This window comes from Berkeleyomyces rouxiae (genome assembly GCF_048999995.1).
Source record: "Berkeleyomyces rouxiae strain 22BRR77 chromosome Unknown BrBRR77_ptg000009l, whole genome shotgun sequence".
In the NCBI taxonomy this organism is placed as follows: Eukaryota; Fungi; Ascomycota; class Sordariomycetes; order Microascales; family Ceratocystidaceae; genus Berkeleyomyces; species Berkeleyomyces rouxiae.
The window spans coordinates 864717-892141 of NW_027396499.1; the positions used below are offsets into that span (position 1 = coordinate 864717).

General features: G+C 51.1%; 4 protein-coding genes across 4 annotated transcripts; 1 reads left to right on the forward strand and 3 right to left on the reverse strand.

Annotated features, from left to right (window-relative positions):
• Window positions 1-7763: 7763 nt before the first annotated feature.
• BROUX77_006828 (uncharacterized protein) lies at window positions 7764-10740 on the reverse strand (the record flags this gene model as incomplete). Its single annotated transcript, XM_073751856.1, has 2 exons — window positions 7764-9931; window positions 9996-10740. The coding sequence occupies 2 exons, from the start codon at window positions 10738-10740 to the stop codon at window positions 7764-7766; spliced, it is 2913 nt and encodes a 970-aa protein (XP_073602975.1).
• Window positions 10741-16342: 5602 nt separating this feature from the next.
• On the reverse strand, window positions 16343-17491 carry BROUX77_006829 (uncharacterized protein; the record flags this gene model as incomplete). The annotated part of the gene is made up of 1 exon (XM_073751857.1): window positions 16343-17491. One exon carries the CDS (start codon window positions 17489-17491, stop codon window positions 16343-16345), a length of 1149 nt encoding a protein of 382 aa, XP_073602976.1.
• Window positions 17492-17867: 376 nt separating this feature from the next.
• Window positions 17868-21289, reverse strand: BROUX77_006830 (uncharacterized protein; the record flags this gene model as incomplete). Its single annotated transcript, XM_073751858.1, has 3 exons — window positions 17868-20063; window positions 20122-20996; window positions 21091-21289. The coding sequence occupies 3 exons, from the start codon at window positions 21287-21289 to the stop codon at window positions 17868-17870; spliced, it is 3270 nt and encodes a 1089-aa protein (XP_073602977.1).
• A 4225-nt stretch (window positions 21290-25514) lies between these two features.
• BROUX77_006831 (uncharacterized protein) lies at window positions 25515-27425 on the forward strand (the record flags this gene model as incomplete). Its single annotated transcript, XM_073751859.1, has 3 exons — window positions 25515-25581; window positions 25645-25895; window positions 25950-27425. The coding sequence occupies 3 exons, from the start codon at window positions 25515-25517 to the stop codon at window positions 27423-27425; spliced, it is 1794 nt and encodes a 597-aa protein (XP_073602978.1).

Genomic DNA, 27425 nt, shown 5'->3' on the forward strand with positions numbered 1-27425 from the left:
GGCAAAGCCACGGCACAATACGGTACAAGGTAATTGTGGGAAAACCCGGAACGGCACAGCCGAGACAGTGCAGACGGCTTACGGTACGGTACGGTACAGTACAGTACAGAATAGCACCAGGTAATCAGGCGGGCTGGAGGAGCCGGCAAAGGACGAGAAAGGGATGTGGCGGATGAGAGGTGGAAATGCAGGAGAAGGAGGAAGAGCAACAGGGGCGAAGATCACTCTGTAGCGCTGCAAGACAAGGTACAAAGAGCCGGACAAGAATGAAGAGTAGCACAGGGCAGATCAAATGGACCTGGGGCCAAATCAGGTTATACAGTGGCGGGTAGATGTTTGGCTGAGCATAAGAATGAGCAGCAAAAGGACCTCCAAGGCAGGCAGAGAGAGTGTGACTTGAATGAAAGCGCAGGGCACCAAGGAAGTGCAGGAAGCAAAGCCAGCCAACACACGCCGATGCGGTGTAGGTGTGATACGACGAGGCCCAAGAAAGGAAAATGAGGTACGAGCGTGGCGCTGGTAGTGGGCGCTGCCGTAGGGACAAGTCTATCGAGGTTGTGTGATGGAAAGAAAGAGAGTCCGAATAGTAATGAGAACAATCCTGTTGGTCAAATGCTGATCACAAGATGTATGAAAATGCTGGAGGGTGTTTATTCCCCGGGAAAAAAAGAAGTCCGAAAAATATAAGGGAAAATGAAAGGAAGGATAGCCCAAAAAAAGAGGCGACGATCAACGCAGTGAAGAGAAGAAAAATGAGAATGAACGTGTAAGTCAGAAGACGTCGAAAAGGAAAGAGCGCAACAGCGGCGAAAGCTCACGAGGAAGGCAGCAAAAAAGCTGGGATGAAGCAGAAAGAAAAGAAGAAAGAGCATAGAGCAAAAAGAGAAGGGACTCCAGGCAACAAAAGAAAAAAAAGGAAGCCGCACGATGTTCTTGCTGTTTGGGCCCCTTCCTTTTGTTCCTCCTCTCTTGTGGGGAACTTTTTGTCCCAGTTCTTACTCTGCTTGTTTTGGCTCTGGCCTCTTCTCTCTGGCCTTGTTGACCCTGAGGAGGAGGGGAAGAGGGACTTTCTCTCTGGGGACAGCACCTTTCTACGCGGCGAACGATGGGAGAGAAGAGGAAGCCAAGCGACTCGGGGCTTTATTTCGACTGGGTGGCAGCCGGGCAGCTGTGGCAGTTTCTCGTTCGGGCGCGGTGTGGTGGTTTGTGCCTGGCGCCTTGCCGCAACTACTCTCTTGGTATTTGTACACGGCTTCTGGTACCTGCCCGCCTTGCCAGCCCTACAGCCCAACCCACACTGACATTGACATTGATGATGAAGCATTTATTTTAATCCCAACCGCACCGGAGCCCATCATGACGCACCAAACAACGGAGACATTAGGTGGAGACAACTGACAGCCAAAAAGCAACAATGGACGCCAGGCTGACCCTCGGATGCAGCGAAGAAGGAAGCCTTCAAACTGTTCCCATACAAAAGGGCTAGTCGGTGACGTTTTTGGTGTTTCAAAAAAGACACAAGCCCACAGCACAAAAGGGTCCTTTTCTGGCACCAGCTTCTATTTTCTTCGATGGCTATAGACAAACTTGTCAAGGATCTGCTTCAGGATCAAGCACTCCTAATTAAATCGGAAACCGGGATGGGGGCTTTCCAGCAGGGATTATGCTTTAGATACTAGCTGCGACGTTGTCTTCCACACGCAAGCTCGAAATAGTTAGCTGACAGAAGAAAAAGGCCGAAATTTGAACACAGCTAGAGACGAGACCAAAGCTTTAACGAGACGACGACAACATCGGGAAGCAACCCTCCAAAGGCGATGGGCAATCGTCAAGTCCCACCCAGATTTCCAGGTTTTCGGGAAGAAATGGCAAAAGTGAATCCGCAGCAGACTGGCGCAGACAAACAGACATGTTGTGTATGGTTAGAAAATAGCCATAGAGACAACAGGAGAAAACAGGAGCCAGGCACAGAATCTCGCAACGCATATTTAGACCACACAATGTGACAACACTGCCATGCCATGCTATGCTTGTTAGCGGCCTTCTATGTTTCTATGGCTGTTCTTTTTGTTCAAGCGAGGATATTCTCCTTCCTCTGGTCAATGCAAACAAGTCTGCCTGTTTTTTTTTCGTCCAGCCTAGGAATTCTCATCTCAACATGAAACAGTCCACCTCTTCGGCAGCGCAAACCACACGAAGACCAAGAAAATGTCGGCTGTAGGCTATGTGCGCGTGTGGGGGTTGGAGGGGGAGGAAAAGGAAGAGATCACAAGACGCCAGTGGTATACTATACCCGTATTTTGAGTCCGACCGCCCACCGTATACTATATACAGCATCTTTTCTACTTAGCCGTCATGAGGAACACGGTCAACCCGTTCGGCAACGTTTGAAGTCGAGTGAAAGCGAGAAGAAAATAAGACAAGATCAGATAAATGCCACACAGACACCAAAAGACTAGATGAAATCGCAAAAGAAAAAGAGACAAGAAAGATGGTCCTTTTCCCCTTGTTCTAGGTTCAGGGCTCCAGACAATCTGGAGGTCCAAGCCCAAAAGCTCACTGTAAGTCAAGTTCAAGACCCTAAGACACGTCAGGCTCAACCCTGGGCCCAAGCTTTGCTCGTTTCTCAGCCCTAGGAGGACGGGCTAGATGGCACAGACCCAAACCCTAATAAAACACATCAACAACGATGTTTCAACTTGGCACCTCAACTTTGGCTTAACCACGGCAATCTTTGGGTGAAAGTACAAATGTGAGTCGGGAAACCCAGCATCAAAGCTGTGCAAACAAGGCGCCTGGCCATGTGAAGCCAGCTGTATCAAAGCTACAAGAGAAGCTTGTTTCACACGTATCATGTCAAAGTCACTGACTGATGCAACAGTAACTAGTTAGTTAGAGTTGAAAGTTGAGCCACAGATGACGCCACAGCTCCAGCCACAGACCCGAGACCGAGAGACCTGGGCCCGCCGGCCGGCCTTGTAGGGCCAAAACACCAAACATCAAACGCCAAACTTCAGCATGTTTCCAACCGCCGGTTTGATATTCTCCAGCGGCAAGTATCCGCTTTCTTTGTTTGCAGCTAAACGAGTCCAAGTCCCCGAGATGAGACAAGTGTGTTTTTGCCAGGCGACTGTGACCGTGACTCTGACTCTGGCTCTGACTCTGACTGGCTGATTTCCTCGTGTGCTTATGGCATTGTGTCCGAGATGATGGAAGCACGCACCGGAACTTTCCCTCTGCCAGGAACTCAAACCAGGACCACAGGAAGTGGGACTGTCGCCCTGGATGAAGATCCGAGTTTGCACGTTGCCGACGTGCAAGTTTGAGCCGTGGCCACAAGCAACAACGATCGGCACAAGCTGCAGTTGCCCATGGGCAGAACACGCACACAAGCACACTGTGCCCTCTTCTGTTCTGTCCAGGCGTGATAGACCTCGGTGCACAAGAAGCTCGCAGAGCAGGGGTATTTTGATCATGAGCACTCAAGGTCTCGTTTATTCTCTTGCCCCCCGGCCCCTCACCCTCAATATCCTGGGAGCTCCATGTTAGCGTGTTTCATAGTCGCCAAGCCAATCAATGCGAAGATCCTTGAACCAAACCCGCCAAAAGAATTCAGTTTGCGAGAAAAAAAACGCATGGTTCTTAGTCTCGAGGGGAAGAGCCCTGCAGGATCCAAGGTTATGCATTCATTCCATTGTCCAGGAGTTGCCTGTTATGTGCGAGAATGCCTAAATGTACAACAGTCTGCATAGACTGAGATGTGGTGGGTTGCTTCATTGAGGACCAGCATATATATTTAGCAGGCTAGTGGAAGTTTTGGCTGAGCAGCTATTCCATACCGAAAAGCATGTATAAGTAGAAACATGCATATGCACATATAGACGCCTGTCTATATTGTGCGTCCACATGCAGCTACTCTTGGCTTCCGGGAATGAAGACTCCCGTAGACAAGGGACAGGACTACTAGTGATTGATTGTTTTATCTTGAGTCCTTAGTTGTTTGGCACTCAGGGAATGGCATGCACCATACGTAACACACCAAACGTGCTCAGAGACCAACGATAGCTGAGTGGTATCATGATCAAACCGCCATGTTCGACTTTGAAGGCCGATGGGTGGCAGGTCCAAAGGGCTCACTTGGGATTGTCTCTCCCAGTAAGCCTGAGGCTCCCACTCGGCTCTTCCTCTCGGTGAGCAAGCAGATGTAGCATTCCTATCAGGGCTTGTACAAGGAGAACTTGTAGATCACTGATGCTTCTCAGGACTCCTGGTCACTTGCTCTTAACGTGAAACATAACAAGCAAGGGTGCTATTTACCACAACTTGAACCCTTCCCCCAAAACGGCTGTCATCTTGCAACCTGAATACAAAGGTCTTTTCTTTTCCATCTGATCTTGGGGGCAGTGAGGCATATTGAAGCCTAATCGAGTTGAGCTCCAGCACAAAGAAACATCACACTACTTGAAGAGTAACTAGTTATATAGTTAGAAATGTATTCAACCCCAGGATTCTCACCAGAACAAATTTACCTGTCCCCACGATGGGGCGGAGCCAAGTTGTGATCGCCGGGAAATTGTCAGCAGATATTTGGCCACCATAAAGTCACTCGGCGCTTTTACATGTATTTTCTTTTCCCTTTGGGCCTCTCCACCTGGCCTGCTTGTTTCTTCTTTTTTTAATAACATAGCACACAGCTCTAGCGTGAAGAGACCAAAAAATACAATACAAATGCCACTGTGCAATACAAACCTGTGTTCATGAATGTGGAGGCACATGCATCCGTCCTGATTACACACACACCCTCATCTCCGTGCATCTTTTTCCCCAGAGTGGCCTTTCCTCCTCACACAGACCGCAAGCTTTATGAATCAATCTGCTGTGCCGCGAGACACGCCCACGGACACGAAAAAGAAAATGTGTTGCTCCTTGAGGCCAACACGACAGAAACGCCCGTTTCCTCAGATTGACTAATCATCATGTTAGTTGCTCCCAACCATGTCAAGCTTGTGCTTTCCTTGCAAGTACTACCCTCCATGAAGAACTAGTTGTGCACATTACTTGGACAGCAAACAATATCAAGGTGCCACTGACTCTCCATGTCATCCATGCCCTTGTAACTCTCTGTATACCGCAACCACCGCCCGCCTTCAGCTCTTCGCCTACAGAGAAAACTAACACATCTGTACTCATGCAGCTATAACTGTAAATTCACATCGTACCCCGCGACCTCAGCCTCACAAACAAGCCAAAAGAACGCTCATGTTAACGCACCAATAGTAAAGCACTATCATATACGTGCATACACGAATGTCATCTGGGGCTTGTGTCCTACCGAAAACACACACATAGCTAGTATCTTGATTTGCCTCTCTTCTTGTGTCCACACGAATCAACAACGACGTCGGACCACTTATCAAGTGAATGTCTCAAGCTCTTGTGTCAGTCAGATCTATAGTTAATCTCACCAGGAGCGAGTCTCCAATATCAACAGCACAAGAAGAAGCCCAGGAGAACAAGAAGGTCGCTTTTTCTTCAGCTTGTTTATGCTATTGAACATCTAGTACTGACTTTTTTTTATTATGTAGCAATACGACGACGGCATATTCCGGAAGGGAACATCTCACTGCCGCTCAGCAATTGCAGATGCGCAAAGGCTTCAACGTCCCTCACGATCTTCTAGGCTCCTGCTTTGGGACCAGAAGAGCTTTCAAACCACGCTGCTCAAGCGTAGAGATGAGGGCTCCAAGGTGGTTGCCCGAGAGTTTTGGTTCGCGGCGAATCGCGCGTATAACAATAATGAAAAACCGGCGCTTGCCGGAAAGAAGCGGCCCCCGCTGAACCACAAAGAGTTATAAGACCCGATAGCAGCCGGACTTTTCAACAACCGGCATCTCCATATCCGATATGGTCTAGGGGCTAGGATATCTCGCTCTCACCGAGAAGGCCGGGGTTCGATTCCCCGTATCGGAGCTTGCATCGCCGGTTGTGATTCTGCTTTTTTCATATCTGGTGATATGTTCACCATCAACATATCCCGCAATAAGGCTTTGGGAGTTTCTTTTTTTTTTTTTTTTTTTTTTTTTGGAATTCCTTTTTGCGAGGTAGACGAGCCAGTGAAAATACCATGCAAAAACAAAGACTTTAATTTCCGTGACGCGATGGCGCCGCGGCGAGCCGGCTCATGTCTCGGACGTCAAATCCGGAACCGCCGAGGACCACCGCCGGAGGGCCCGACCCGTTTGCGCGGGCTGGCTACGCCCAAATCCAGTCCGACCGCAGCCTGGCCTAGACCTTGGTTCGATGGGCTCCCACCCGAGGTAGAATCGATCCGGGTCGCTGGCCACTCGCACGCCGTGGGCAACGAACTCGCAGACCCACAGGCCAAGAAAGGCACCGACATGGGCACCTCGCGGATAAGCAAGTCACTCTCTTGGAGATGCAGCGACTTCCGTGCCTGGTAGGCGTCGGAGAACCACGCAACGCCTCATCCAGTTGGCTCGCAAAGCCATAGCCCCCCTCTCCCCGGCTGAACCGCTCGCCCATCGCCGGACGAGGACTGAGATGCGTATACAGGATAGGGGCTCTCCCCGCCGTTCTCCGACAGGTCTACAGCCGCCCGTCTCTACTGTCAAGTCAGGTATATCCCTCGATCGAATAACCAACCTACTCGTTACTACCGTGTCACAATCCCGCGGTCAGATCGGTCTGTTTCCAAGTGTCCCTCCCGTATCTAGCCCGACATCCGCATCGCATCTCCTCATCCACCTAGACTTCCGACATAACATCCAGTCACATGTATAAATCATATCAAAGTAGTTGAAGAGAGTTAAAAAAAGTCTTTTTCATAGTCCCAGTAACCAAGAGGCAGACAGCAAGAAAGAACCCCGCTAGACAAACAAGCAGATAAAACGCCAAAGAGAATACAAATAGTCCAACAACCACAACCAGTAAGGATAACACAAAAATACAAACAGACCATGTCGGGTATAAGACACATCAAAACAGGAAAAGTGAAAAAGCAAAGCCAATACCAACAACATACACTCGATACACCACCAACCAAAGATATATAGAAGACTAGAGTAGAACGAAGAGTGTTTCTACTGAAGCTTCTGTAAAGGGCCTCGTGAGTTCCTGGCTTTGATCGCCAGTATGCGTCAACGAGGCCACAAGCATCGCGGGAAGAAACGAAGAAGACGAATAAGGAAACTTTTTTTAAGAGAGTGGAAGGGATGCCTCGAGTCCCAGCGATGTTTGATGGAAGACAAGAGTCGACCAAGCGGCAGAGAAAACAAAACAAAAACTGTGGAATCGAGAATAGAAAAAAAAGACTCGAGAACAAAATAAAGGAAGAAGTAGGACCTATGAGTATGAGGTCGTCAAGAAAATGAGTCGTCCTTGGTAAAGAATGACAAGAGTAAATAGTGATGTTTTCCACCCTGATAAGTGCACTGCAGCAAAGGGAGTGCCTCGGAGCAAGGCCATCACCTCATACTGGTTCGTAACATATTAAAAAAAAAACTCTATCCGCGTGGACAAAGGTAGAAGAGAATCGTAAACAAGCTCGTATAGATAATCAAGTCGAGGCTCATGAGAAAAAGAAAAGAAACGAATGCATGGAATGGAACGGACGTGATTCCGCGGAAGATGGCGAGTTGAGACGGGGATATACAAGAAAGAAGTTTTAGATTCCATTAAAGACAGAACCAGAGCAAGAAAAATATGTGTCAAGATAATCTAACATAGAGCAGCAGGCGTGGGCCTTAGGTCTCTATAGCGACAGGATTGGTGGGTTCCTGGAGCTCACCAAGGGTTTCGGGAACAATGATGCGCGTGGGAGAAGGTTCTTTTGACGAGGGAACTACATTGTGACGTTCACGGCTCCGTTGGCTCCGGGTGCTTCTGCTCCGCATGGGACGTTCGTTGGGGATACGGACACTACCGCGAGCGTTTCGGACAAGATGGCCGCTGTCGATTCTATCTGAGATCATCTCGTCAAGAATCCGGATGTCTTCGGCAGTCTTGCTTGGCCGCTTCGGTGCAGCAATCATCATTGTAGGGGCTGGCGACGGAGCCTGTGTTGAGAAAAAATTGGACGAGCCAGACATGCGTTCTGACTGTGGAGATCGTGACTCGAAACTCATCTCGGCGGCTTCGCGAGAGCGAGTAGCGCTGCGGAGTGCACTGAGCATCCGGTCTTTGTCATCAAGGCGAGCACGTAGCTCAGCAATCTCGTTATCCTTCTCCTTGAGGATAGCAGCGACACTATGATCTTCGCCAACCATGATGCCTTTGTTAGGGGTTGATATTCCGACAGAAGTCCTAGAGGATGAAGCCCGTCGTGCCTGAATTAGGCGCTTTTCTAGAGTAGCAATGTATCGGTTCTTGTCGGCAAGATCGGATTGGAGAGCTCTGTTCTGAGCCGCCATTGACGCGTTACCGTCACCCAACTCGCCAAAGCTCTCGTCATCCTCCGTTGTTGGCGGAGGAACATCGCCAGAAAGTCGGTTATTGCCGGCACTAGACCTCCGACCAATAGTAGAAGTTGAGGTCATCGAAGATGTACGGTCATTCATAGACCGACCGGCAATAGACGGAGCAACTGAAGACCGGATGGAAACTTGGGACATGGTAGAGAAGCGCATGCCCAGTGAGCTATAAGACCCGCTGGTATTAACACCAATCGACTTGGAGCTAAGGATCAGCTTGTTGAGATGATCAATACGCTCCTTGAGTGCAGTGCGGGCAAGTTGCATTTCGAGCATTTGTTCCTCGTGTCTGGTTTCGGCCTGAATTTCCCGAAGACGCTCCTCCTCGGCGTCCCTTTGCATATCTGACTCCGACTTCGCAGAGTTAGACCCCCTCTTTCCGCCGTTCTTCTGCTGGAGGTCAAGTTGAGAACGCAAATCTTGAATTTCCATGCGATAGCGTTCCAAAAGCACACGAGCTCCTCCCTCTCCACCAGCGCCAAGTGCCTCCTCGGCTCTTTTGGCATGACTCACAATGCTGTTCCGCGCACGGGAAGCAAACTTAAGTGTGTTGAGAGTTTCGGTGATGTGGGTGGCATGTGCAGTGGCGTTTGCAACTCCTGTCTGGATAGTACACAATATGCTGACTAGCGAATTACCAGAGAGTGCACCCTGTAGTAGACGGGTAAGCTTGGAGTCTCGGTATGGTAGGTGCTTTCCCTCTTTGTCGCTACCCTTTCCTTCCTTTTGCTCAGACAACTTGGAAATGACGGTACCCAAAGTAAGCAGAGACTTGTTGATGTGTGAACCTTCTTGGCGACGCTCCTTGGACTCGGCAGCTTTCTCTGAGCCTGCCAAGTCAATCAAGCTAAGGGTGGACACTCTGACGCCTCCGGGCAGAAGACCGGATCTCTTACTTCCGGAGTCCGCGCCTGGAACACGTTCTCTGCTCTCAACCACGATCTGGACAACAGCGTGACTTCTTGAACTGCGTGAGTTGAACTGTGTACTGGCCGTTCGTCTGGCCTGATCACCACGCGCAATTACGCGGAGGAGTTGAGTAGGGCTTTGTACAATCTCTTCCTTCAGGGGCGTAGCGTAAACTCCTCTCTTAGCATCCTCACGAAGTTTGATCTCCTCCTGCTGAGCAGCAGCGCCGGGTCCTGTCGCAGTGGACATACTGAGAAGGTCTTGTATTCTCTCGTTGTAGATTTCGAGGTAGCTCACACGAAGCAAAAATTCGCGGGAGGGTGTTTCGCGGATGTACGAGAATATGTCGGTGATTGCAAGGGGGATGACACCGGGAGAAGACGCGGTACCCTGCATCGAGAAGGTCTTTCCGGTTCCTGTCATACCGTAGGCGAAAACGGTGCCGTGGTATCCCTCCATCACACGACGGACGAGGCGCTTTGCGCAGTGGTCGTAAACGCGGGAGTTGTTGTCATGTGTGCTGAAAACGTTGTCTAGTTCAATTAGTGCCTAGCCTGGCAGACATTCTGCACGTATCGAGCGCGAATATTAACTTACCATACGTGTAATCGCCCGCCTCCTTTCCGTTGTAGGAAATGGTGGAACTGCGGCCATCTACAACCCATTCCCCATCGTTTTTGTCGGCACTGGTGTTGGTTGGGCGCACACGAACGCTTACAATCACGTTTCCTTTGCCGTCGGACTTTTTGCCACCTGTTGAAGCGGAAGCCATCGTGTCTTGTGTGTTCTGTGAAATGTCGGTAGGATCGTCGTAGGTTGTGGCCGAGGTTGAATAGGAATCTTGTGCTGATGATGTGCGGCTATGGGGAGGAGAAGAAACACTGATAAATCCGTCTGATGTTCTATTGCCGGTGGTAGAGGCAGACTTTGCGTCGTTTGCATAGCTCGAGAAACCAGGAGTGCTACTTAATGGGGAACCCATGGAGGTCTTGGATTTGCGGGTCGAGTTTCTTTTGCTGAGGTCACTGGCAAAAAGAGGGCTGGGGGGCAGGCTGTTGGAGCGGTTGTCGCCTCGAGGGGGCTGAGGAAACGAATTTATGCTGACAGTTTTTCTGAGCGTCTTCGCGGTCGCATTTGCATTTATGCTTGATCGAGTAGGCGATTGCATCGAGCTGGAGGGGGCACGAAGGCCACTGCGAGGTGTGGTAGGGCCGGATGCTGCTGCGGCAGCGGCAGAGGACAGTCCAATGGTGCTTTTGCGCGTTTTTGGCATGGGGATTGCTGGGAGGGCTCCTGTTGGGGGGCCCAGGGTAGGCCGCGTTGGTCGTGGAAGAGTCGTCATGTTGTGTGGTGGGTAGAAAAATGATGGGGGGAAAGCCGTGAGAAAGTGCAAAAGAGATGGCAAACAAGATGCAAAAAATCTCGCAGTGCCCAATCAAGAGATATACAAATTCCTTGGTTAGGTTCGCTTTTTTTTTCTCCTCGCAGACAAGCGTTGGCGTTAATATTAATCGTCGCTATCGATTCCTTTTTAGGCGTCGGCACTATAGGTCAATGCAAATTTGTGTCAGTTAACAGGCATTCCCAACAACTGACCCAAGGTTCACGACATGCGTTAGGCAAAGCAGCAACACAGCCCTGGAGTGAGGCCGGAAGAAAAGACCAAAATCCAGGAGCAGAGGAAAAGATCTTAGTTGCAGCAATGGCAAGTGAAAGGAGAGGAGGTGATTAATGATGAAACGCTTGTGATGGGAGGGTATGCTTTGGGGTTTCAAAGTCTATTCCGACAGTGGAAATGAACGCTGTATTGCGCACAGGCATAACTGGAACTGTCTGTCTGCCCACATCTGCTTTTCTGGTCGCATCTGTACGATATCGCAAACTGCCAATAAAAATAGCAAATCCTTAAGCAGATCTTCAAAAATAACATAGGACCAGGGCTGATGAGTGCCCCTTTTGCAGCGCATGGTGGTGTGAGGGAAATGCGTGTAGCAAAATGAAGGTGCTGATGCTGATGGAGGAAAGAGACTTACATTAGACTTTGATGGTGTAAACTGAATTACACAGGAGAAAAGCCGCCGTACTGTAGATTCGAGAGTTGTGTTAGTACACTCATCTATTGAAGTCGTCGTCCGGTTTGAGCGACCGAGATATATCTGGCTGCACTGGCCCGGGCGGAAAGTCGGGAGCAGGTGACAGAACGCTTGGTATTCGGTGGCGTATGTCGCCAATGCACCAAACTGCGCTGAGTGACAGCCAAGCAAGACACTGCTTTAAGAATTGAGGGTGGCTTTGACGAGGATGAGGCGAGGTTTGCTGAGTGCAGACGTCGGGAATGCAACGAGCATTTCTTTACCTTTTAAAATTGAATTCAAAACCGTGGTGATGTTTGTTGTAAAGGGTGATTCGTGGTTGTCGTTACGGATCGTGGTCCATGGAGCAAACGAGGAGGCAGAGGCGCGAAAGACGAACGACCGGCGGGTGCAGCGTTTGCACGTGGGGGATAAGATATTCTTCAACGTTGACGATAAGGAGGAACGGACAAGTTCCCTGGCAAAAGGTTTGTCAAAAGGACCCTTTGGAGCTCTAAAAGGGCAGCTGGCAGCAGAAGCAAGTGAAAAAGGGACGACAGCGGAGCCCAAGAGAGGGTGAGATATCGATGATTTTCAGCAAGGCACGAAGAGAGAAACAAATCGCAATACAGGGAGCTAGCAAGACAAGTCGAACCGGTGGAGGTCGGCGCAGCAAGAAAAAAAGAAACGCAAATCAGAAGAAAATACAAAGAAGTCGTCCGGGACAGGCTTCGATGCGTTGATAAACACGTTCCTGTTCTTCTCTGTAATGGATAGTCAATGGGCGTGGATTGCGACGGTATATTTTCCGGTAGCCACAGTAGCAACAAAGACAAAGGAGACGTCGAGACGAGAGAAGGGCCGCAAAAGGAATGAAAAAAAATGAAAAAAAAAAAAAAAAAAAACAGCGATAAATACGGCGGAAAATACACACATCAAGGCCCATGGGGATTAGTGCTGGGACTCGGAGATGATGATGCTTGCAGCGTTGATGGAGCACAGTGAAGGATCGCAGCTGGTAAATTAGACAGAAAAAATAGAGAAAGAAGAGGGGATGAAGAGGAGAGGAAACTCTGGCGCTGTTATATTTGGCGGCAGATCTCAGGAAGCAAGATAAGAGTCATGCTGTTCTCAAGAAAGGAAGGCGTGGTTTTTGGCAACTACCAGACCTCTTGCGGCAACAACCAATCCAAGTTCTTGTGCTAACTGCGCTTCTTTCCACTTGCACAGGCTCTCGATAACCATCGGCTAAGAGATCAAGGTGGTGAGTGCCACAAGTGGAGACTAAAAACCTCGCTTTCCGTCTATAAAACGCCCTTGATTTAAGCTCGAGGCCCAAGTGGGGCTGGCGTCTTTCTCTCCATGCTCTTTCCCTTTTCGTCTTAGTGCCCCGACCTTGGCCCTGGCCTCCAGGACCCTCTCCTACTTTGGCCGCGATATAACCACCATTAACACATGCAAACTTGTGATGGTGGCCGCAGCCCAGACCGTTTAAACTTGAAGCTTGGTCGCCGCTTGTCCTGCCTTGTTTTCTCAAACACCACCAAGAATAATACCATCACAACTCCCCCGAGTCTTCCTTCCTTCACTACGACGCCAACTTTGTTTCCTGGTCCTCATGCCCTGATTCTCAAGCTCTTAAGCTCCCTGGCCCGGTGTTTCACAGGCTGATTAGCAATGCGACTATAGGTCTTTTGGGCTTCTTGTTCTTCTCTGTCTCGTCTCGGCGTCCCGCTTTGCTGGATAGGTCAAGCCACTGGACCAGACCACTCCGAATCACAGGACCACAACCGTCGTCTTGATGCGAGCCCTGTGAATACGATGTCGGGAATGGGACAGGGAGAACGCTGCAGATGGAGGGCTGCCTTCCTTTTTCCGCGGCAGCTAGCCAATGGGGACGAGGTGACGAGATCCATGTCCCTACATACATACATATATCCGCATGTAGTACATCAACGCGATATGCACATGTGCATGCTACACAAGAAAGAAAGTCTCTTTGTCTGTTCTGTACCTGCACATAGTTGCTTGCACATATATGCTCAACTCTCGCTCTCAAAAAGAGGCCCTTGACCTCCTCCCCTCACCTTGACTGTGCACTCAGCACTGCACACGGACGTCACTGTACCTGCCGATGGATTCAGGGGTGTGCATTGCATAGCTTTAGCTTGTGACAAGTGAAAGTAAAGTAGAAACAGACGTATTTGACTACGCCTGTATGTACAGACATACATAGTGCTTGCACATCATGCACAGCACTGTCAGATTTGCCTTCACGCGGGCAATCCCCCAAGAGACACTGCCTCTGTGCGAGTTGTCAGCGTAGATCTCTGCCTTCCTGCAAGCCACAGGAAGCCTCTTTTGCGACGCCTCCTTGTCACCAAGTTCTCAGCATACTCGTAGTTCGCCATGTATTACCTTTTAGGCTGACCCTTTTATTGCCCAAGGGCTGGTCTCCCAAGGACTCTTTGCGGGCAGAATATCCCGATACATGCTCGACGAGTACAATGAAGAGGGGTTTCCATCCTGCTTGCATTACACAAGTATACGTTAGTTGTCAAGTACTACCTGTCCATCTCCAGCGCGCTTTCTTTCTCTCTTCTCCTCTTCTAATGCCCCGACCCCGGTCTTCCCCTTTCTTTTGACTCCTGTAAAATATCCCCCTGTTCTCTTCCCTTTGCGATCAACCAGCGAGTGTCCCAAGCTATAGGTTCTGCCAAGTGATCCCTGTATATACGTTGCACTGATATTATCGGTCATATCTGCGCTGTAGCCAAACAGGAACAGGGAAAGACAGCATCACAGGCAAGGTCTTCCATGTCCTGATAAGTTTGCGTTGTGCTGCGTCTACGAGATATCTAGGTGATTGAGTAAGGGTTACGTACTCAACCCAAACAGGACTGATTCTTCGGGTAGCTATCACTGTGTTTGTGTCTCGCCCATGGTGTAGCAATGTGTCAAATGTAGAGGCCAATTGTGTGTCAGGGCAGGGTATGTGTCAAACAGGGGTAGCATCTTCACTCCCGTGGTGGCGACGATGGACTGTGGTGTTATCAGCAGAACCCTAATATGCGACCAAATGCGAGGCAACCCTTAGACACATTCGAGAACTTGGCGATGTTGGCGTAGAAAAAGTAGCAGCTGGAGCAAAAGAAACGTTGCAATTATGTACAGCATAGGAGCCAAATTGAATCTTATATGCTTCTCTAAGAACTAAGTTACAGGGCTGTCATTCACTATACCCAGAGAGTTATGGCGTCATAGATGTCTACAAGGCCAAACTTTAGCTTCCTACAGCGCCATGTCGAGTCCCATGGTAGCACATTATCAGCTAGCACAGCGCACTATACCGACAGCAGCACCACCAAGGCTTTAGCCGTGGCGGGGTCTCAGCCAAGGGACCCTTTGGCAGCGAGTGAAACATCTGCCGAGAGGAATAGGCAGCGTGGCCGCGCTGGCGCTGGCACTGGCGCTGGCGCTGGCGTTGATGCTTGTGCTGAGAACCGGCCAAGAAAGACAGGACAGGACAGGACTGGACTGGACTCGACTTGGTTCTCGCTGCTTGTTATCACGGCACAGGCAGGTCTTGGTCGGCCGTCCGCTGTTTCAACAAGAGACAGACAGCTCGAGCGTAATGAGCAAGAGCACAACGAAGACAAAAAAAGAAAGCAGCGGGGATGTAGCCGGATGTTCGCTCTGGGCGTAGGCCGGTCCTTCGTCTCTCCTCCTTCCCTGGCCCTAGTTCCTTGGTCCCCTGCGCTGGGCATACGATCTCTTCCTTAACCGAACAAGCGGGAAATTGGGTGCTATACCCCTTTGAGAATGAAGCATTGTCTGTGTCCTGTCTCGTTTGTCCTCGTTGACCTTTATTGGCTTTTTGTGCAATCATCTTGTGAGTCTGCCAACTTGTACAGATCTTGGGGGGTTTCCTGTCTTTTTTTATTTTTATTTTTTTTTTATGACAAGGAGAAGCCCTCCCGTCGCCTCCGTCGCTGCGCTTTGGCCTGTTTGGCCGATTTAGTGCTGTCTGGTCTGGCTGTGGCGTGTAAGTCATCTGGATGTGGTGCCTTGTACAGGCATTGGCCTGCACCAGGGGACAACATCGCCTAATGCAGAGTTATCAGACGATGCCGGCCGAGTATGCTTCTTGCTGTTCCTGTGATTCTCCTGCATACAAAGTCATTAGAGCATATGCAAGAGCATGCACGCGACTTGGTGTCATTTGCCCAGACACAGGCCATAGAGTGGATCAGAAGATGCCTGGGCAACTGGCGACCCTGCTCGAGGGAGTGTCGTCATGTTATGAACGAGTGCTGATATGTGCCTGGCCATGGGCGCGAGCTTGGGCTTTATTGAACCTCCACCAAAGTGATGTTTTCTTTGGTTGCGTTTCCCTGGTACCCTTCCTCGTCGCGTGCCCATCGCGCGTGGCCTCTGCACTGGGTCCGCAAAACTGGAAGCTTTGAGCCTGGAGCTCCTGGCTGCGACTCTATAGTGTATTGTCATAGCATGCCTTGTGGACCTATATTGGACGCACTTGTGCCCTCTTGTGGCCAGGGAGTCGACACCAGCATATGTGGAACCGCCTTTCGCTTTTCCACGCCTGCGTGAGAGGGATACCGCGTCTCAAGAAGATCTGCAAAGGGGGCCTTGAAGGGGCTGCTGGTCCGGAAAACAGCTCGCCTACGCTCGCTCGCTTGGATTGGATACCATACCGCGAACCAAAGAACGAGTGGCTTTATGTATGTTGCATGTGCCAGTGACTGGAGCAGTGGCGAGACTGTGCGCGCAAAGTAAAGACACTAAGACCCTGTGACATCTCAGCCTCTACTAGTCTGGCTTCTCCTCAACAGAGAGCAGCGCCACTGCATGCTATCCTCTCCCCGTATCCCACTCCAGCGCCCTAATGGCCTTGCCCACGCTGCCCGTCTCAAACACTTCTAGCGCGCCCTCGCCCACTGCCTCCTTCAGAACCCACTCAAAGCGCAGCCCATAAAAGTCTCTCCACTTCCTCGCCGCCGCCTCCTTGTCCACACGTTCGCCCCTCCGTCGCTTATTCTCTGCTCCCGGCGTCGCCCCGTCCCACCAGCTCCGTACATCTGCCACTACCACCTCGCGCCACGGTCTGCGTGCCACCATGTCCACCAGTGCCCTGACCGCTGCATCTACCACGCGCAGCAGCGCGCCCTGCCCCGGGACAGCCAGCGCCAGCGCCTCAGACTCTACCATGGCATTTCCCAAAGACCTAGAAGCAGAGGTGCCGCGCCGTGCCCAGTCCTGCGCCGTCGGCGCCGTCAAAAAGCCCGCACGCACTAGCTCGTCCTCCTGCGCACTTGCCAGACCTCCAACCGCCGTGCCACGCAGCCAGCCGACAAATGCATCCGCCGTGTCGCGCGTGACCGGTGATGTGGGCGCTCTTGACGGAGAAGGCGAAGGCGGTGGCAGAAACGCTCGAGCCTCACCAGCCGCGGCAGCCGCCGGCCTAGGGACATCTAGCGGCCCACCGCGCACCATGCGTTCAAGGTCGTCGACGCTCACCAGGCCCTCCCAGCGGCGGCGGCGCGGGCGGTCTACTACAACGCGACGCAGCGTGCGGGTGGCTAGGAGCTCGGCAATCTGGCGCGCCGTGGCCCGGGCAGAACCTGCCGCAAGTGCGGTGCGCACATGTGCGGTGCTGACGAGTGGCGGCGCTGAGCGCTGGAAGTTGAGCACGCGCGCAATTTGCGTGCTGGACATGGAGTGCGCGCAGGCCGAGGAGAGATCGAGCGCAGTGAACATCTGGCTACGGACGGCCTGGATGGCGTCAAGGACGGTGGTGGGAGGTGCCTCGGAGGTGGCGGATCGGGGAGCAGAGGCGTACCCGAGGTCCGGGAGGCGGCTGGGCGGGGTGCAGGAAGAGAGAGTGCGTTTGCGCGGCGGCGGGGCCGGGCTGCCGGGGGCCGGTGAGGGGCACGAGATTGCGCGGGATTTCTGGACTCGGTGTGTGCCACCTATAATGGCATGCAGAGTTTTGGGAGCCATTTTGAACACAACGATTGATGTAGAGGCCGCCAGTAAGTATAAAAGTCAGAATAAAAAAGGTTTCCATCTCCAGCTGAAGCGGTTTGTAATCTGATTATTTTGCCACCGCTCCCACATAGCGTTGCGCCAAAATTATAGGCGTGTTTCCACTGAAACTCCACATTTACAGCCCTAGTTATCATCTGCTTCCACCAAGACCAAGAAATGACCTCAAAAAAGAAAGAATGAAATGACAACGTGAATTCAATTAGCCAAACATCATGGATCGTACTAACCAAAAAAAGTCGCTTCACACAAGCATGTAACTAGCCAAAACAAGAACAAGATAAAAGCCGATACCTTAGAACCAAGAACAGAAAATACCAAGAAACAGGCCCTAGTTCGCAGTCGTGAGAATGTAGGCCGTAATCGAGCTCATGCGCTCACTCGTTAACTTCAACGATATACGCAAAAGTTCACGCGCCACCTCGGGGTCCTTCTTCTGCATCTTGTCCCAGCCGGCCTTGTCAAGCACCCAGATCGTGCAGTCCCGATCGACTATCGCCGTGGCCGTGCGCGGGGTCTCGGAGAAGAACGGCAACTCACCGCAGGTCGTGCCAGCGACGATGCACTCGGACAAGAAGCCCTGCGGCAGGTCATATTCAACACGGATGATGCCATTCTCCACGAGGTAGAAGCCATCGGCCTCCTCGCCGCGTTCATACAGATGTGTTCCTCTGCTGTGCTCGCGCTTCACAAAGTAGGGTAGCGCCCTGAACCAAAAGTCTTCGTTTTTGTCACTGATTCCGTTGAAGATGCGTAGCATCAGGCGGAGAGGCTCCTTAAAGGCCGTCCATTTCTTGGGCTGCACATGGTCTTGAGTTTTCGCTAGAGACACCTGTGCCGCCTGCTGCAAGAGGGTTCTTCTGGGCGAGTTTTGCGGCATGTCGAGCAGGTTGTTGTTCGAGGGGCCGGAGCGCGGCGGAACCAAGCGAGGTGATGCCTCCCGCTCTTGTTCGTGGAGGAGGGACATGGCCTCGTGGCTGGTGTAGAAGATCTTGAGGAGCTCGTTTTCGCAGCTTTCGAGAGCAGAGTTGAGGTCGGGGAGAAGCGCGGCACCCATGCCCTCTGGGCCCACAAGGCCGACTGAGCGTAGGTTGCGGCCGAGCTGACTTTCAGGATCAACTCCACTGACAATCAGTTCAATGTTTTTGGTTTTAATCAAGCGGCCAATGGTGTTGAAGGCCTCAACAGCAGAGTAGTCAAGGCCTGTGACCTGGCGCATATCGACAATCAAATACCGGATGGGGCGGGCAGAAAACGCCTTGTCGTCTAAAAGTTCCCGAATCTTCTCCTCAACGCTAACAATTGTGCCAAAGAAGAGGTACCCGGAAAGATTGACAATGGAAATTTGCTGGCCAGCTTGTTGGAGGTAGTGGTGCTGCGACGGGTTGCGGCGCACAGTTGACGTCACGATATCGCCTGAATAAGTGGCACGGATGGCCGGAACGCTGGCAGTCTGGAAAATAAGCGAGACAAACGCTAGCATCACGCCAACACCGATACCAACTACAAAGTCATAAATTCCCATGATCAGCACGATGGCAATGACAGTAAGATATTCGGCAACCTTGAGCTTTTTGCGGGGGATCCAGACAGCGTCCAGCAGAAGCTCGAAGCCGAGGTCAAAGATCAGGCAGCCGACCATCATGACAGGAATGAAGCCAATAAGCGAAGGGCCAATGATCATGACACCAAAGGTCATGCCAGCAAGCATGAAACCAGCAAGTCTGCTGTCACCACCAGAGCGCATGAAGAAGACCGAGTTGGCATACACCAGGTAATTCTGAATACTACCCATCATACCTGAAATGAGATTGGAGTATCCATGGAGTTTCAGTTCGACATCGAGGTCGGCATTATCTTCACCGATGTTGAGGGCCAGGGCCGGTACATTAATGGGGACATGGAGCACGCCGAAAAAGGTCAAAGCCAACATGGCGGGGAAGCAACTGGCGACAGCATCCCAGTGGACCAGTTTGAACTGATACAAGGTATAGAAGTACCACCAGGGTTCACCAGAGGGAGGCCCTACAAAAATCCAACCAGAGTCGCGCAAAGAGTCCACATCCAGCTGGTCGATGGTGAGGACAAAGAAGTAGAAGATGAACGGGATACCGAGAATGTAGAGCGGCAGGAAGTACTTGGACTGAACTTTGGAGTGGCCCCAAAACAGGGCGATGGCCAGGACAAAGGGGATGACCCATTGCCACAGAGTTTCGGGGTCCATCAGCTGGCGAAGGGTCTCCAAGTCATACTGGACACCACCGTCCAAGCGAGCCGAGACTTCGAAGCCAGTGAGAATAAGAAAGAAGCCGACGCCGCCGATGCAGCCAATGAGGATGTGGCGGGGGATGAAACCCACCATGTACCCAAACTTGAACTTTCCCATGAGCCAGAAAACCAGACCAGTTACGATAGAGCTGGCAGAGAAGGCAACGATGGTAGTCGCAATGACCTCTTCGGGCCTGTCTTCGCCAATGATGCGAGTGATTTTGCCGGCCATGTTATGGAAGAATGGAACAACCTCGATCTAAGTGGTGTGAGTCAGTATTCAATCAGCATGCTGACTACGTTTGATCACAACTTACCAGTTCTGAGCCAACGCCGCCGCGGAAGATACTTCCCGTAGAAAATGTAAGCTGTGAGATGATGGTGCTGACGTAGAAGATGGATATTCCAGCAGACCCCAGTTGGCTAAAGATGGGCGAGGCTAGGGGGAAGAGAATCATGCCATAGGAGAGCGCATCGAGAATGTTGAGAAGTAGACCGACAATGACAGCTGGAAGACAATGCGCCGGTCGGACAACCGCTTCGTGGTAAATAGAGGAATAGTTCCATTTTATAGGATTCCAGACCATGTTTCGGGGCATGCTGGAGCCCTCGCTCGTGAACCAGTTCGGTTGCGGATCAGGATGAAGCTTTTGTGCCTCGATGTCGTCGATATGGTCTTCAAGACTGCTGCCGTAGAGTGAACGCTGCCCCGACATGCTACCTCTGCGAATGACGCCTAACAGGGGAGTCGTCTCAACATCGCCACCAACAGCTTCGCTTTGGGCTCCGGAGTGCGCCCTTCTGCGGCCATGCTCTACCAAGTTGTCGTCGATGGCATGAGTTGAAGATGCTGCACCATTAAACGCATCGGGTGGGGATCGACGTAGCATATTTGCTAGGACAGACGGTCCCTCATCACCATCTTCAATGAGTGCGTCGAGCTCGGGGTCAGCTTCTGAGTCTGTTTCCCATTGGCTGTTTTGGTTATTTGAGTGGCGCAATCTCGGCGAAGGCACATGAGTTGTAAAGCGGTCATCGTCCATCGAGGTTCTCGGGGTGTTGTGAGCGGAGCGTTGGCGAGTGAGGAAGCTGCTGGAGAGCGGCTCTTTGCGATTGGCAAGGAAGTACGAGGCTAGGTCGGCGGTGTCTTGCCGCACACTGCGTGCGTTTTCCGAGCTGTCTATCTGCTGGCCTAGAAGCAAGAGTTAGCACCAATGCTACAGTATTCGGGATCTAGCCTGGGCAAGCCCGGGCCGCAAGGCTCCCATCCAGGTGGCTTCACATACCAACTCTACCCTGGCCTGTGCCAGTGACAAACGATCGCATGGGCTGGTTTCCGGCCGTGGCCACCGTAAAAGAGTTGGAGCGTTGTCTCCTGATGCGTGGAGCGCTGACGGAGCCGGGAATTGAGACATTGTGCGCACCAGATCGGTCCTGGGCGTTGACTGAGGACGCTCGCTGGCGCCACGACGAGAAGGAGGCCATTTTGCGCGGGTTGAACGGTCTTGGGTGGACCGGAAAGCGCTCGAGACGGCCGCCTGTAGCGACAAGTGGGAGACGCGGAGCCGCTGGGAGAAATTATCGACGATGTGTGTAGGAGTTGAAGAAGCCAGTGGCGGACACACCCTTGGAGCGCAAAACCAAGAAACAATGCTAAGTATAGTTATCAAGACTTTGATAAGAGAAATTGCTGGGGTAAATAATAGGCGGCCAAATAGATGCACAAGGTTGCAACAGAGATGGAAACGAGAGAATGGCAAAGCTGGAAAATATTGAAGTTGTAGATGAAGAGTTGGCAGAAGATGAAAATGAGAGATAGCGCCTGTAGTTATAGAAAAAAAAGAAAAGAATACAAGTGCGACGAAAAGAATTGAAAAATCGAGCCGTCGCGGTTCAAGGTAGTTGCGATTCTGAGTGCGGAAGTGGGGCAGGTCCTCTTTAGCGTTTTATCGGGTTTTAACGTTTCTTTTTTTGATGTAGTGAAGCAGATTTGTGCGGTGAGAGAGTGGAAGAGGCAAAAAAGAAAATGAAAGCAAAATCAGGCCAGAGAGAACGCGAAAGAAAGCCAATAGTGAAAGAGCGAATAGCCAGCGAAGAGAAGACTCGAGGAAAAAAGTCCCTGCGAGCTGCTTCTAGTGTTGGCGTCAGTAAGTAAGCCTCGAACAGCCCGAATCCCAGTATTGTCGCAATCGAAAGAGACAGCTTCTCCGATACAAACAACCCCAGATCATGAGATTTCCAGGAGCTCTGGCTGGCAGCTGTGCCCGTCAGGTTATATATACTAGTGGTAGGGCGGCCAGGAGAGCTGGTTCTACGGACAAAAGGAGAGAAACAGGACAGTGGCCCGGACCTCCCTCACTCGCTTTGCAGTGGTCCTCTTCAAGGGCGGCAAGCAAAGAATGAAGGAACAGTGGAAAAATCTTGACAGCTTGGATTCACGGGCTCCATGGCCAGCTAAGCTCCGCGGCGAGGTTCTGCTCGGTTCTGCTTTAGCTCAAGGTGCTGGCCGCTGTTCATTGGCTGGCGAGACGCTAGTCGCTGAAGTCCGCCCACGCGATAGCTTGCTCCCAAGTTGCCTCTCGCGGCCGACATGGACCGTGTTTGGGGGTCTTTGGCCACACGCTGAAGGGTTTTGCCAACTTGCCAGCCATTGTTGTAGTTGGTTATGTCTACGTAGCTGCTGCAGTTCCGCTACGCTGCGCACTGGAATGTGGCTCGGAAAATACAAAAAATGTCTAGGGACTGCCTAGAATAGGCATACCATACATGAGAGGAATCTCTATGGAGCTAGGGACGACAGCGAAGAGGAAGAATCACCAAACGATGGCGTTGCTCAGGGCCCATGTGCAAGGGGGTGGACATGTGGAATGTCGTCCCATATGAGCAAGCCCATGATAACCCTTGTGTTTCCTTCTGCTTCTCTCCTTTCTGACGGTGTAATGCCCTCATATCCCGCCTTGGATGGCAAATATGGCGCTGGTGTCGCAACTGTCTACATATTAACCACTCTGCCCTCTCTTCTGAAGCCGCCTCTGCAGAAGACCATGCATGTGAATGCATGTATCATAAGCACATAACTACAGGTCTACAAATCCTACGGTATCACATCCGGCCATGCGTCTTCCTGTAGTGCTACAATGCGATGTAGCCATACAGCAGCTATTCCACTCCTCAGTGTGTGCTTGTATCGAGTTTGTTGTATGCATGTGCCTACAACCACATCGTGAAATGCAGACTCTCGCCAGTCAAGCTCGCCATGCATCCAAATATTTATATCCGGCCCTTTTTACCCTCCGCATCTTCCCTGTCGGCTACCCTTCGGTGAGGATACCTAGGTAAGTGACCTCTAAACTTCTGCTTGTACCTGTATGTACACCTGTACAAGTAGTACTGGCTTTGTCTATCGTCCCTACCACTCTGTACCGCTGTACCGCCCGCTGAGCTCCTTCAGAGCCCAGCCTCATTCCCCCACGCCGATTATTCCTTCCATGTGCTGGCCGCCAAATACCCAGATGGCGGCCCTTCGGCCAAAGCCCGAGACACTCGGTCTGGCTTCCGTGCGCACAGATAATGCAACTAGATGTTTGTGCTGTCTTGCCCATTTCATGTTCTGCAATCTGCTTCGTTTTGCTGAACCAGAAATTCTCCTCTCCTTGGAGTTCGGCCTGATTGTAGGTGCTATCTGCTCTGCTCGACTTTTCTTTTCCCTAATTCAGCTGGCACACCGGCGATGGAGCACGAAAAAAGGCACCAGAAAAAAGGTTCCAGAGGAACCTTGGCCCTTGCTTTTTCGTGTCACTCTGACATTTGTGGGCTTGAGTTCCTTGTCGTTTGTGCGTTTGCTTCTGTTCGTGTCCGTCTTTGCCGCCCACTTTGTGATTGTGCTCATTTTTCTTACGCAATTTCAAGCACGAGAACAGATTCAGATGTGGCCAGTACTTGCATGCATGACGTCTTCACAAGGGCTCTCGTTCTAGAACATACATGATCGTGCATACAGGAACACCGAATTAAAGCAGACTATTCGACTCGAGTAACCGAATTAAGCCAAGACATTAACCGCACTGCATAGGCCACGATAAGGCGGCCCCTCGCTTTCGATGTCTATCTAGCCCCGCCAGGGGGCCGAAGCTACCGAGTAGGACGACCAGTCCATGGAATTCCTAATGAAAATGATACCGAGTCCCAGGATACGTATAAAGTGAAACTACAAAACAAAAACTCAACTAAACATAAAGGCGAATGTACTAACCTGTGATAGTAACTCAACTGTTTTACCCTCAGCTACACAGACATACATGAAGCCTTTTCTGATTTCCCTACCAGATACAACCACAATTGGTCGGTTAGTATGCCATATCTACAGTTAGCTAATTGTGTGGGTGTCTAGTTTCTCCAAGCAACGGACTCAAGGTACCGGAGGCTTTGAATGATCAAGTACTTGATGGGAAAAGATCGGACTTTACATGCTTGGTCGTGGCGATGCCAAAGTAGTAGTTAGATAGACGAGAGTTATAGATAATAATTGAGCAAGTGACTTCTCCATCTCCCGATGTATTTTCTTGGGGATTCATGTCTTGTTTTCTTGCAACCAAATGCAGGGTTATTTGCCGCTTGAGATATTCTTGATGATGGGCTTCCCACAATGGCGTTCCTTGACATCGCTTGAAAACCGAGAGTCCTTGGGAATTGTTTATTCGCGCCCGGTTACAAGACACAGAGGAGACTCTAGAATCTCCTTCCTTCAGCTAGATGCTAACCCACGACACCAAGACCGTGTCTTGTTTTTTGCAACGGATTTGTCGCGTTTAAGGGAGATTCCTAGCTTTAACGCGGAGTTGAACAGCACAAGGAAGGAACCGGGTGGTGTAAGTGCTACATATGGCCGGTACGCGACTGGACTCGGAATTACTAGCAGCGGATATTCTGGCAATTGCATGATAGCGCGAATTAAGCATGGGGGCCATTTTATTTGTCTGTGCTGCCGACGACGTCCGAGCTTGACGCAGTGATGGTGGCTTGAAGGCTAGAAGCCGTTCGGAGGGTTGGCGGACCTGAGAGGCGTGCGCATGTGTGAGGAAGAAGTTAGCCGCGCACCAATAGCGTCACACAATGGAGCCGGATTTTGCCAAGACGGAGATAGACATCCGGAACGACGTTATACCACGTCTTCTTTATAACAACCAAGTGCCAATCCAAGTGGCCTCGTGGCTCAAGATGTTGTGCAGATGGCCGCTTTGCGCATGTACGTCTACCTAAAACGGAAAAGATGAGGCTTGGTGCGACTCAGACATGCTATAGGCTCATGGGGAACTGGAGTCAACAATGAATCGCGGCATTGGGGGCCAGTGAACAGGCGCAGAAGTGAGTGTGTACTTGAATGAGATACAGAACAAAAGATCTAGATGTGTGAATGATAGAGAATTCTTCAGACAAGTGACACAGACTCATATAGGGCCCCGTTGTCAATCGGAGAAGCTTTAAGTGTGGTACATTTGAAAGAATAGAATGGTGGTTGAAGTCTTTATGTCCGTTGTCCGCGATACTTAAAATCTAGTCTTCCTGTCTGCCGTTGTTTCTTTCATGATTCCACTCGCTTTCATTGAGATCCCTAGTGTTCTTATATCCTACCTGCTCAGGTCTATTTGCTTAGCGAGTGTCTTGCTCTTGTCGCCAAGGTCTATACACTTACCTTCCCTTTCCCTCCATCATGGCGAGACTCAACTTCCTTGCTCTCCTCACGTCAGCCTCTCTGGCAACTGCCCAGACCTTTCAACGTTTGGGAACTTGTCCCAAGCTTGGTTGCGTTCTCCCTCCTGACTAGACCGACTTTCTACTAGGTAAGTACTTTGATCTCCGTCTCGAAGTTCATGCCCCTCTGAACGGCTCCGAGGCCTTCAATAACGGCGCTCCTGATGAGGGCTTCACTGTCACCATCGGCAAAGTTGGCAGTGAGCCCAAGTCCATCACTGAGTTGACCTACTACGACGGCGAAACTACCGTTGCCAACTGGTTTGTCCGCCCGATATCAACTAAACGCAAAGCTAAGAACGTCGTCCTCCTTATTGGAGATGGTATGACGACCAATATGGTAAGACTTTCCAACACCAGCTTGTCATCCAGAGGCTCACCAACCATACCTTAGATCACTGCTGCTCGCCTGCTGGGACACAAGTTCGTTAATGGAAAATACCAGTCCCACATGACCATGGATACCTTTCCCGTGATCGGCCACCAGATGACCCACTCAATCGACTCATACATGACCGACTCTGCCAACTCCGCTGCCTCCCTTTTCAGCGGCCACAAGTCGACCGTCGATTCCATGGGTGTCTATTCCGACTCCTCTCCCGATCTATACGATGACCCCGAGGTGGAAACCATTGTCGAGCTTGTCACTCGTCTGCTGGGTAAGCGCTGGGGTGCGGTTTCTACTGCATCTCTCACTGATGCTACGCCTACTGCTCTAACTGCCCACACCCGTACTTGTGTGCATTACTCTCCCCTTCTTGACCGGGCGCTGAACGGTCTGACTAACTATACCTGGATTGACCACAATGGCTCTGAGGTCTACTTTGGTGGTGGTGCCGAGTTTTTCTTTCCCAACAAGAAGTCCTACAAGGGCAAAGACTACTATGCTGCTTTCTCCGACAAGGGTTACTCTATCGCTAACGATAACATGACTCTAGGCACTCTGACTGCCGATTCTCGTGCTTTGGGAGTTTTTTCTACTGCTACCATGCCCGTCTGGCTGGACCGTAACATCTACACCGACGACCTTGCAATTGTCGAAAATCACCCCTCTGGCAAGGGTGGATTTGCCCTAGATGTTCCTGGCTTGAAGGATATAACTAGCAAGGCTATTGAGATCATGACCGCTCGGAGCAAGGACAAAGGCTTCTTTCTAATGGCTGAGGCTGCCTCAATTGACAAGCAGATACATACACTGGACTGTGACCGTGCTCTAGGCGATCTTTTGGAACTTGACGATGTCGTCAGCAGAACCATTGACCAGCTCAAGAAACTTGGCATTTTTGAAGATACTCAAATCGTTGTCACTGCTGACCATGGCCACGGCTTCGATGTCTTTGGCTCTGCTGACACCAAGTACATTGCTGAGACTGAAAACATGCGCGACAAGCGCAAGGCCATTGGTACCTACGGCCAGTCCGGCGAGTCGCAGTACACCAAGTCTATTCCCGGCATCAACTATGGTACTGGACCAAACTTCCCCATGAACTGGGAGCCCCGGTATGCCATCGTAGCTGGCGCCGCTGCTGCTCTTGATCGCCGCGAGAACTACCGTGTACACTCTGAGGGCCCTCGCCGTCCCGTTAAGACGTGCGATGGCAGCAAAGATTACTTTGTCAACGACATGGATGCCACCGACGGTTTCATCATCAATGGAACAATTCCCACTGTTGAGTATGGTGGTGTCCATTCTCTGACAGATGTGCCTCTCTTTGCTTTGGGTCCATGCCAGAATGAATTTGGCGGTGTTTACAACAACATTGAGATTTTCTACAAGATTGCAGAGTGCTTGGCTCTTGGTGCTGCCCGCACCGATGATGGAACTATCCACACGGAGCACCCTAGCCGTCATGCTGCCGACCGCTCCTAA